This window comes from Lissotriton helveticus, chromosome 3_1 (assembly GCF_964261635.1).
Source record: "Lissotriton helveticus chromosome 3_1, aLisHel1.1, whole genome shotgun sequence".
Taxonomy (NCBI): Eukaryota; Metazoa; Chordata; class Amphibia; order Caudata; family Salamandridae; genus Lissotriton; species Lissotriton helveticus.
Genome location: NC_136061.1, coordinates 22,643,632 through 22,655,888, shown reverse-complemented (window position 1 = coordinate 22,655,888; position 12,257 = coordinate 22,643,632). Strand labels below are relative to the sequence as shown.

Sequence of the window (12,257 nt, the reverse complement as noted above, 5' to 3'; positions counted from 1 at the left end):
TCTCTATGAGGGCGTTCAACGCCAGGCAGAGGGACGTCGCTTCACCTCATGGATATGATTCAGAGGCCTTGCACCGTCAGAGCATCCGAAAAAGTGACGCGGCGCAAGTCTCTTATAAATAACACCCCTGCAGCTTCTTGACATCCATGTCACCCACTTCCTGCCTTTTTCACTCCTACATGTAACTTGCTGCAGCAGACTCAAGCCTGGCCTTAGCTCCACTTCGTAGGATACCCGAGGGATGGAGAACAGGGCTCCACCTGCCCTGGCCTCACCACCATCTCTGCCCTCCCTGGGGTTTCCATGGGTCTTGGCATGGACCCCTCCCCAGTGCATGAGGTGATCTGCCTCTGTGTATCTGTGTAGACCCTCATTCCTCATCTCCATGAAGCGCTCCGAAGCCCTTCTATCCGTACCATGAAGCGCTGCACTACAAAGTGATTTAGAAATAGGTATAAAAGATCTCCCGACTCTTCACTAAGGGCTGTTAAGTGGGTATTTCAGCTCCAGTTCACCTTTATTGAATCTAGCTGAAGAGCCTAGTGTGGGATGAATACATTTTAACAATACAACTCAGCAGTGAACAGCAGAACGTAGCGTGTCAACGTCACTCCATAGATATTAGATGGAGAGAGGAGTCTTGTCATCATGGCATCTCTGCTGATGGGCCAGGGCTACCACCAAGGCTACTCCTTTCAGTCCTTTGGTTTCCTTGGCATCCTTTCTAGCCAGATTGTCTTCTCACCAGCCCACTGTGTGTTTCCTGCAACCTCACATTGTTTCAAAGAAATTGAGGGGTGGAAGAAACAGTTCACTCTCCAGAAGCAACTAACAACAGCTGCACCCCCCTGTCCTTGGAGTAGCTTCAGAGACACTGATGGACTCCAGAGAGCCCCCATGCAGGCTGTAATTGTAAACAAATATTATTCATTGTCTGCAGAATTATGTCATGGGTATTCATTGTGAAATGCACAGGGCCTGCCAGATTCCGCCTCTGCGGTTTGACAGAGTGCAGCCATGTTTTAGCTGGACGCGGGGCATGCTGGAAGGCCACTGGACGGATGAGTGTGTGGATGATTCATGGCTGTAGACCGCGATCCGGCTGCACCGGTAGAGTCGTCCTGCTGTTGGACCCCGGTTCTAGTGAGGGTCAGCTCTGCTTTCTGTCCTACAGGTGTCTAGTTTTCAGTGACGGTGCCCCCCACTGTGATAATCTCTTGGTGATCCTGCAGGACTCCAGGGACAAAGACACTAGACCTTGGTAAAGATGTTGGACATGCCACGGGAGGGCTCCGAGAAGAGAGACAGGGTCTCTGAGTCGGTCTCACTAGATGGCCGAAGACTGTCTTCTGATGGCTCAGTGTCTCGCTGCTTCAGCACCAACTCTAGCCGGCAGCATCTCTCTCTGACCTGTGGGTGAGAAGAACAAGACACCTCAGACACGTCACAAGTTGGCATAACTCATCGCATTGTATCCTGTCCCTAAACAACTCCTCACTGAGGCTCAGAGAATCTTCTGACTCTAGGTGGGCCTTGGCAGATCCTCTGCGGCTCAACCTGCTTTCATTCCAACCTTTGAGACAGGTGACCCCAACTATAAGCAGTTCAGAACCCTGTGTCTCTGCACTCTACAGCCACAAACCATGCTCTCCCAAATATTTTAAGCACAGACAAAAGATTACCTGCTCTGTCCTCTGCTTCTCTGGTGATATCAGATGCCTCACTCTGTGAGAGCAACTCATCTTCTAAGGCAAATATTGTGTTAATGCAGAGAGAAGACACATCCACCTCAGGGCAAGACACATCCATCTCAACACACACTGACCTAGGCATCTTGTAAGGAACAGAATGCGTTCCTCCAGAGGTGACACACATCCATCTCAGGGCAAGGCACATCCTTCTCAGCACACAATGAACTAGGCATCTCTTAAGCCAAAGAATGTTTTACGACAGAGGCGAGACACATCCATCTCAACACACACTGACCTGGCATCTTCTAAGGCACAGAATGCGTTCCTCCAGAGGTGACACACATCCATCTCAGGGCAAGGCACATCCTTCTCAGCACACAATGAACTAGGCATCTCCTAAGCCAAAGAATGTTTTACGACAGAGGCGAGACACATTCATCTAAACACACACTGACCTAGGCATCTTATAAGGCACAGAGTGTGTTGCTGCAGAGACGAGACGCATCCATCTCAACACACACTAGACTAGGCATCTTCTAAGCCAAAGATTGATTTACAGCAGTGGCGATACGCATCAATCTCAACACACACTGACCTAGGCATCTTCAAAGGCATAGAATGCGTTCCTCCAGAAGTGAGACACGTCCATCTCAACACACACTAGACTAGGCATCTTCTAAATAACCCTGGGCGGAGTTCGCGGTGTTGCACTACGCAGAAAACTGCAAAGTGGCAAAAAAACTCTGCTGCACTACGTGGAGCTCCACAATCGGCAGAGTTCCATAGAAAAATGCAGTTCGCAGTGATTGCACAGTGCCAGGTGAACAGCATCTTGCACAGGGCAAGCAGTTGCTTCTTTCTTTTTCTGCCACTCTAGTAGATTTTTACTCGAGCTGTAGCTTTTTCAACGCAAACGGGCAGTTCCTCAACACGAGCGGTCACGAGCATACGCAACCTCTCGCAATGAGAAACCTTACCCCCCCACGTTGAGAAATCTCACTGGGATGTTTATTTTCCACGCTCGTGCACGCCAACTTCATGTTGACGATTGTGAACGAGGAAAAATCTTGCCAGGAGGTTGATTTTCCTCGCTTGAGGTCGCCAACTTGATGTTGATGAACGCGAGAGGGGAAAAAAACTGAACTCGGCGAGCTCTGCGTAATGTGTAGTACGGAAAACTCCGCAAACTCTGCGAGTGGAGTAGAGTTCACTGCCCAGGGTTACTTCTAAGGCACAGAATGTGTTAGTCCAAAGGTGAGACATGTCCATCTCAACACACACTAGAATAGGCATCTTCTAAGGCACACAGTATGTTACTGCAGAGACGAGACGCATCCATCTCAACACACACACTAGACTACGCATCTAAGGCACAGAGGGGTATATTACCAACAACTAGCGATAATTTTTGTCTCTAACTTGTTTAGAGACAAAAATTATCGCCGCACATCGGCGATTTTTATCGCAGATAAACCTTGCTATTAGCAAGGTTTATCGCAAATGCGATAAAAAACGGCCGCAATGCATGAATATCGCTGAAAAGTCAGCGATATTCATGCATTATCGAGCAAATGCTCTTAGCCATGTTATCCACCTCCCATTGGATAACATGGTGAAGAACTGCTCAGGGCAGGTGTTAGCTTTTGGAGATATTCGCGCTTAGCGCGAATATCTCCAAAAGTTGGTAATAGGAGATAGCGATGTTAGCGACTGTTTCCAGTCGCTAACATCTTGGCACGCCCACTTTGCATGTCATTAGTGATAAATATCACTGACATGCAAAGCGGGGCCCAAGATGGTCGCTATCTCCTATTAGCTGTCACTAACTGGTGTTAGCGACAGCTTGGTAATAGGGAGATAATTTTATCTCCGCTTTCTTGGCTTTTAAAGCCAAAAAAGCGGAGATAAACCCCTTGATAATATACCCCCGAGTGTTTTACTGCAGAGAGAAGACACATCCATCTCAGGGCAAGACGAATCCATCTCAACACACACTGACCTAGGTATCTTCTAAGGCACTGCAAACTTGACCCGAAGATATCAGTGCTAGAGCTCTTTCCATGAGCACCAGTTACATTAGGACACATTCCCTTTTTTTAGGCACGGGGAGATTACTTGATTTGCCCAGAATCATATGATGTTGAGCGTCGTTGCCGAGACTCGAACCCGGTTCCCCAGGTTTGAGGTCGATCATCCTAGCCATTAGGCCACATCCTCTCTCCATATCCTACATCTATAGTTGTCAAAAAACACCTCATCTTTTCTATTTCCAAACTAAGGACTTGGCAGGTAACTAGTTCTTCTCTAAGGAGAGCATTCAGGAAAAAATGATTAGGGAATACTTTTTGGGAGCAGCGTGCGGAGTCGTGCCGCGTTGGGTGACAGCGCTTGTCCCTTTCTTTACAGAAGCGGTGGAGCCAGGCCAGGTATATGAGAAAACAAATGCACCTAGAACTCAAGATGTGCCCGAGTCTATGAGACTCTCGCTCGATGGATGCAGGAGAACTGGCTCATAGGGATGAAGAAGAAAGAAGTAAGAGGCACGAGGGACAGAAGTGGCTCTGGAGAAAAGAACCCCATGAAGTCTCCTCCCTCTAGTTGTCCCCAAAGCTTTGAGTGTGGAGAATAGGGCCGAAATGCCTATTTATTGCCAAATAGAAACCTTCCGGCACCAATGGATGCAAGCCAGATCAGAATCCTTGGGTTGGCTCGAATATTGAACCCTGTTTGTTTTAGACAGGAACCGCATCACATCCCCCATCATCTCATGCCCTAGAAAGAGCTCACAAGCAGGAAGGCTCCACACCTGTGCCCACAAGACCATACTTTCAATCCAGCAATCAGGATTTTGAAAGCGCAGCTAATTACCCGACAGGTATCCAGGCGCTCGCAGGTCCCAGAGGCTTATTCGAGCAGCCTGGTCTTCAGGGCCATTTGGAATTTCAGAAGTGAGGTGATGGTCCGGGGTGCGTAGGGGGCTGTTCCAGGTCTTGCTGCAATGTGGAGAAAGAGCGTCCTCCACTTCAGCTTCGGTGGATGCGGGGAGTGTGGACCAATGAAAGGGAGGCGGAGCGTAGGCTACAGGAAGATGCTCAAGGCCTGGCTGCTTCAGATGAGGCAAAGCTGCATGTAACCTCCCCCCAGCACCTTGAGACCCTCACGGGTGTGTAGTGCGCTTCACAAATGCCTGACTGATTGAATGGTTGGTGGAAGTTCAAGCGGTGGTTAATGTAGGCGGGTCCTTGGTTGTGCAGAGCCTTGTATGGGCGTGTCAGCAGCTTGAATTTGCATCGCTTCAGTATGGGTAGCCAGTGGAGATTCCTGAAGTGGGGCGTGATGTGGGTTCATCAAGGAGGGCTGAGGATGAGTCTGGCTGTGTTGTACTGAATGCTCTGAAGTCTCTGTTGAAAGTGTGCAGCGATTCCTACGTAGAGGCATTTCTGTAGTCCAGTCACATGGTGATAAGGGCTTGTGTCACGGTGCATCTCGTGTGTACAGATAGCCACTTGAAGAACTTACGTAGCATGCGCAGAGTGAGAAAGCAGGTGGAGGAGACGGTATTGATCTGTGATTTTATGGTGAGCTTGTTGTCAATGATGATTCTGAGGTTTCTGGTGTGGTTGGAGGGAGTATGTGCGAGTCTGAGTTCTGATGGCCACCAGGAGTCATTCCATGTGTTGCTTTTGTTGCCAAAGATCAGTACTTCTGTCTTGTCTGCGTTTAGCTACAGGCAGTTGTTCTTCATCCAGTCGGTGATGTATGTCCTGCTACAGTGCATGTTGGTTCTGGTGGTGGTGGGGTCGTTGGTGAGTGAGAGGATAAGTTGGGTGTAATCCGCTTAGGACGTTATGTTGAGACCTTGGGATCTGACGATGTTGTCCAGTGGGGTCATGTATGCACTGAAGAGTGTGGGGCTGAGGAATGAGCACTGGGGGGGGGATCTCCTTGGGTTTAGAGGTCAAATATGTCAAGTGGATCCTCTTAGACCAATAAAGTTTAGCACCTTAGAGCATTAGGAGAAGTGACCTGAGTTGTGGAAAAAGGGGAATCAAGTGCAGGATGCAACCTAGTGAGGCTTCATGCTGCTTGGGCTACTTAGCAACTGAGCACCTCAGGATGTTTTAATCTGGACTGGTTGAACGTCCCGTCTGCCTCTAGTTGAGCCTGACCAGTGATGGTGTTTTCAAGGCTGGTGATCTGCAGACTGCCGGCCGCATGGCCATGGAGAACGCTACACGTGGCCCTTGATGGTGTCAATGCTAGTTGACCGCTCTCCCTAAAGCTGAATGGTAAATGCTGAGCCTGTGGTGTGTGGCCAGGGGTTCAGTGAGTGAGAGGCGAATAAGGCTTGCAAATTTTCCCAGTCTGGCTAGGGTGCGTGGCGTGTTTATAGAGATGCACAGCTACGTTGCCTCCCTGCAGCACCTGACACCTTTAGAGCGAAACAAGGGGAGATGCAGGCGGCGCAGCACAGCAGGTGGAGCCTAAATTATTTGCGATAGTTGCATAGCCTGGATGAGATTGCGTCCTCTTGACAGGCACAGGCAGGTTTGAAGTCTGAGACAGCTAAAGCGATGATCCTTATGTAGAGGATTTCCCCGTGAGCCTGGGCTGAAAGTTGAAAATAAGACTGCCTACCCCGGGATGTAAGATGCGTCCAACGTCTCGGTCATGGGGCTTGTACAAAGACCTCCGAGATCCCATTCAAAGGAGGTTCATATCACCTGCCTGTTCACGGCTATTTCCAGGCTGAGATAGTAATGTATGCAGGCTGTCTTCCCTCATCTTCAAAGTGCTAGTTGCCTTTGCTAGCCATGTTTGCCAGGGATATACCTCTTTGTCAGCAATTATTTTCAGATTTTGTTTGAGGGAGGTCTCTGGGGCTCGCAGATCCCTCAGATATTACTTCGTTAGATCCCCCTGACACCCAAGGTCTGGGCTCCCAAGGCCTGCTCCAGCCTCAGCCTTGTTCTTCCGGCTTGCCGGGAGGGCGAGTAGAACTTTCTTATACATCTTGATCTGGGAGTTCATTGGAAACATGTTGAGGGCACCAGGAAACGCCAAGTGGCCGTAGTTGAGAGCCGGGATCAGTTTTGCTCTCAAAACTGTTAGCATAAGCTCGGCGGTTGAGCTTTGCAAGCGGCTGCATAGGCGCTTCAATGTATGGGTGACACTGTTAGACTTAGTTCTGAGGTACCTTATTTGGATGGCCGGTTTGGCCCTCTCTGAGAACCAGACACCAAGGTAGTTATAAGCTGGGGTTGTCGGTATTTGTAGGTCTCACAGCTAATGTTGGATCTATTTTTTTATGGGGATACTTGCTGAAAGTGGCTCATTTGGTGTTGCTCTGATTCACCAGATTCATTCAGTTTGTTCTCCTGGTTGTCGCCGTGCAGCGCAGTGAGGGGTCTGCAGGCCGCCTCTGGTTGGGTGCATGATTCCAGTGTCATCTACATACTGCAGGATGGAGAGACGCACTCTTCCCAGCCTCGGTGTAACTGAACCGGCTCCTTCCAAGGCTGGTCCCAAATCTGTGGTATAGAGCTTGAGAAGGAGGGGGGCCAACACGCAGCCCTGTTTAAGCCCGTTGTTGGTCGGCACTCTGTAGGGCCTTGTTTTTACCTGGATCCATGTCCCCTGATGTGATGATGTGATCGCCCAAAGGAGCAGGGGGGTGATCCCCCATGGGACCAGCTTCCCTATAGCCTGCCCCGGTCCACCCTGTTGAAGGCTGTACTTTAAAGAATGAAACAGCAGAACAAAGGGGGTTGCTTCCCTCTTACGGCTTGTGTGGACAAATGCACCAGTGCTAACATGTTGTCCATTGTTGAGCTATCTGGCCTGAATCCAGATTGATGCAGTGGGAGGATTCCTGTTTCCGTTGCCCACATTTCCAGCTCCTTTAGAAGGATGTGGGCATAGGCCTTGACTTACAGATTGTGAAGGGTGATGAGCCTATAATTGCTGGGTTAGAGTCGTCTCCCTTTTTGTGAATGGAGAAGAGGATTGAGCCGTTCCAGGAGGCCGATATGCTTGCCACAGCGAAAGTGTGTTTGAAGAGTGGTGTTAGAACAGTCATCGAGAAGTTTTGCACTGTTTTGAACACAGCAGCAGAAATCCCATTCAGCCCTGTTCCCTGTCATTCCTCATTTTCTTAATAGTGGCTAGTACTGTGCCTTCTATAATTGGTGTGTGTTAGACCTGGTCCCAATGGCCTTCCCAAAAAAAAAAAAACTTACTAAGGGAAAGAGAGTAGGATCTGCACCCTGGTACACACCTGAACTGAGATCGCTAAGGAAGGGTTGCAAGAGGCTGGAGCGGTACTGGAGGAAAGATTGGTGCGAAACGAGCCGTAAAGAATACCGGGCGGCTCTTAGTACCTACAAGTCTGCCATTCGGGTAGCTAAAACTGGATTCTTCACGGAGAGAATTGGCTCTGCGGCCAACTCCTCGAAGGAATCGTTTAGGGTCATTAAAGAACTTCTGAAAGCTCCCGAACCTCAGGTCACTCACGAGGACCCACGAGAGAAATGCTCAGAGTTAGCCACTTTCTTTAAAACCAAAATTGATAACATCCTTGCTTCCCTTCCCCGGCCAACCGAGGATGTTTCCTCGAGTGACAGTCCAGGGTCTCAATCTAGGGCGCGACCGGTGGAGTTGGACTCCCTTGGTCCGGTTACTGTGGAAGAAGTCCTCACAGTGTTAACATCTATGAAAAGTGGCTCTCCGAAAGATCCGGCCCCCATGAAATACCTGAAGCAGGTAGCCCTTACCATCGGCGGGCCTGTGACGGACCTCATAAATCTGTCCCTTGCCCAAGGAGTAGTACCCCCTAGTTGGAAAGGTGCGGTTGTGAAGGCTCTTTTAAAGAAGCCTAATCTGGATCCAGCCAACCTTGCCAACTTTAGGCCTATATCCCTGCTCCCCGGCATCAGTAAGGTGGCCGAGAAGCTGGTGAATAGCCGCCTGTCACGTTTCTTGGAGTCCAACGCCCTTTTGGGCAATTCTCAAACTGGGTTCCGTCCCGGTCAGGGGACCGATACCGCCCTGTTGGCAGTCGTGGAGAGTGCAAGGAGCATTCTGGACTCAGGGGGATCAGTGGCAGTGATCCTCCTGGACCTCAGTGCTGCCTTTGACACCGTAGACCATCAGGTGCTTCTCCGACGGCTGTCAGGGGTAGGGGTCTCCGGGGTGGCCCTCGAGTGGTTCGTATCCTTTTTGGAAGGGCGGTCATTTGAGGTATGGGAAGGCCCTGAGAAATCATCCTCAGTACCTCTCCAGTGCGGGGTGCCACAGGGCTCTTCATTGAGCCCTACCTTATTTAACATCTACATGGCCCCGCTGGAGAGTGTGGTACTGCCTCTGGGTATTAAGATCATCAGCTATGCTGATGATACCCAGCTGGTAGTAGGCCTCCCACAATCGATCCATCATCCCGACCGGTTGCACACATGCCTGGAAAAGATCTTTACATGGATGTGTAGCTCAGCCCTCAAGCTCAACGGCTCCAAGACGGAACTGATGCTGCTGGGGAATTCTTCACCTTCTTTACCCCCTAGCAGCTAGCCCAGCTGTTTGGGACCTGTGCCCACCCCTAAACGGGAGATCAAGAGCCTCGGGGTGTGGCTTGAGCAGGACCTTTCCTTTAAAACACACGCGAAAAAGATCTCAGGCGTGTGCTTTGGCCTGCTCCGGTCAGCCCGGAAGATCCTACCTCTCCTGCCAGCAGCCTCTAGGAGGTTACTCATTCAGGGGCTTGTCATCTCGCGGTTGGACTTTAGCAATGCTCTCTTTCTGGGTGCCCCAGAATGTACATTAAATAAACTGCAGCAAGGGCAGAATGCGGCCGCCAGGCTTTTGACGGATGTCCCTAGGCGTCAGTCCGCTCGCCCTGCTTTAAAGGCGCTACATTGGCTCCCCGTCAGAGAGAGGGTTAAATTTAAGTCGCTTTGTATAGCCCACAAACTTCTACAGGGGAAAGGGCCACCTATCCTTGAGGATATGGTCCAAGCCTATAAGGCCCCCCGCTCTCTCCGTTCCGACCATCAACACTTGCTGCAAGTCAGTAGGGTGAGGAGAGAAAGAACTGGTGGAAGAAGATTTTCCATAAGGGTGGCCACCCTGTGGAACTCCCTCCCTCTGTATTTGCGTTCGGAAGCAAGTTTTTTACGTTTTCGTAAACTTTTGAAAACTTTTCTGTTTCCTGCCTGATGTCCTGTGCTGATGTGACGATGCCTTTCTCTGGATAAGCGCGGGGATGCCTTTTTGGTAACCAGGCGCTATATCAAAATTCGTAATAATAATAATAATAATAATTGGCGTGAGTCTCCCTTCCATTTTTCGCTGTTTTATCCTCTGTGTTTTTGATATGTTTTTGCTGGTTTACATGCTTTGGGCACTTTGCCACTGCTATTCAGTGCCACAGTGCAAGTGCTCCCTATTGTAAATTGTTGTAATGGATTAGTGACTTAATTATTGGCTTATTTGATTTACTTGTCAGACCGTAGTACAGTGCACTGAGTGTGCCCAGGGCCTGTAAAGCAAATGCTGCCAGTGGGCAGCACTTTTTGTGAACACCCACAAAAGCAGTTTGTAAAGTGTGTCTCAGGCCTGCCATTGCAGAGCCTGTGTGCAGTCTGGTACTGCCATGTCGAATTGGTAAGTGCACCCACCTACCAGTACCTAAACCTTCCCTTTTCTACATGTTAGCCACCCCTACAGTAGGCCAAAAGGAGGGGCACATTTTAAGTACAAGGTAGAATATGCCCTGGTGTGTGTGGTATGTCCTGATAGTGAACTGCAGCCAATTATGTTTTTCACTATTGCAAGGCTTCCTGTCCCCATAGGCCAGAATTGGCAGTTTGTTTATAACATCTTATAACCTAACTGACCCAGGGAACATGGTCGAAAAACGAATTTAGTATGCCTGAACTTACACCTTTTAGTGAAGGTGATTTTTACATTTTGTGTTTCAAAATACCACTTTTAGAAAGTAGGTATTTTCTTACCTAACCATCCAGCCTGCCTCTGCTAGGTTGTGCATTGCATGTCTGGTTTGTGAGTGACAGGAGGGCTTAGGCTCCAGCATTCTGATGAGTCAGGGCTGGTCTGAATAGGACCTTGGATGCATAGAGAGTGGGGGGAGGAGATTTCCTTTCGGCTACCTGGGCCAGGTCTGCTTTCAACAATGCTCTCTTCACCTCCTGCCAGGAAGCTGCACAGAACTGGTTTTGGCCTTCAGAGGACAAAGGATTTACTTGTATAAATATGGGGGTCCAGAACCCAAGACTTTAGATCACTACTGGGAATCAAGACAAACCTTTGCCAAGGAGAGGAACGAAAAGAAGAAGCTGAAGGACTTGACTGCCCCTGTGCCATTATGCTATTTTCTGGGATTGGCCTGTATTGGTTGCTTATTTGCCAAGGAAAGGAGAAGGAACTTTTATTGAACTTTCATCATCTTGAAGAAGAATCTCCAAGAGCTTGAACTGTGCTTGCCTCCTGCTGATGTCTCGGGGATACAAGACTTCACCACCAGCTCCCCCCTGAATTTCCTTGATGGGAATTCTGTCTGCAGAAGCCTGGGCATTGTTGGGAGCTGGAAGTTCGATTCAACAAGAAGAAGCGTGTCGCATCTGCAGCTGTTGCCGTCGCATAATTGGAGAAGCATGTCGCCACCGCAAGGGTCGCTGTCGCATCACTGGAGAAGCGTGTCGCCGTCGCAGCTGTTTGTCGTCGCATCACCAGCGAAGTGTCACCACCACAGGGGTCGCCATTTCATCACTGGAGAAACATGTTGCAGGGCCAGTCGTGGCTCAGAAGTTCCAGAGTTTCCGCACAGCCGTCGGGCATGCACGCATCGCCTTCACGTCGATGCCATCTTGTCGCATCGCTCCGGATCATCGCATCGCATTGAGGCGCCATCTTGTTGCATCGCAACCGGAACGCAACACCAGATCGATGCATCACCTCCTCTCCGGTAAGGAACAGATGCATCACCTACTTTGCGCAAGCACTGTGGAACAAACTTTTTGCCTCACCCAAAGCAAGGAACTGATGCATCGTTCTCTCTGCAAATCTTTTGTTTAACTTGCGTGACGCATACAAAGTTACTTTGTGCGAAACATGTCGCATTTACTATCATCTTTAAACTAAGCTATTTCTACCATCTAAAAGTTATTTTTCTGAATACTGTATTGTGGATGTTTGTCGTTTTGGGTCTTGTATTAAGTCTATATAAAGAATACTTATTTTTAAAAAGCCTGTGTGGTGTCCATCTGTAGTGTGTTCACTGTATTACTGTATGTGTTCACAGATGCTTTACACACTGCGTCTGAGATGAGCCTTGTAGGGAAGGTGGATATCTGACTATATGGTTACCCCAACTTTTTGACTAGTGTTTCGCTGATTTTTGACTTAGTTGGCCTGGGATCCTGCTATTCAGGGCCCCAGGCTATCTGCTCTCTCTGTAAAATGGACTCCATGTACTTTAGGTACATACCTAATTGGGATTGGGTCACCTTTGTGAGCCCCTGTATAGTGTACCATAGGTACCCAGGGCATAGG

General features: G+C 49.3%; 1 protein-coding gene across 1 annotated transcript in view; it reads right to left on the bottom strand.

Moving 5' to 3' along the window:
• Positions 1-500: 500 nt before the first annotated feature.
• Positions 501-12,257, bottom strand: part of LOC144824378 (uncharacterized) — a 43,501-nt gene continuing 31,744 nt past the window's right edge. Inside the window, exon 3 of the mRNA XM_078683490.1 lies at positions 501-1,410. Within this exon, the coding sequence (XP_078539616.1) occupies positions 1,252-1,410 (159 nt within the window). The 3' untranslated portion in view covers positions 501-1,251. The remainder of the gene's footprint in view (positions 1,411-12,257) is intronic.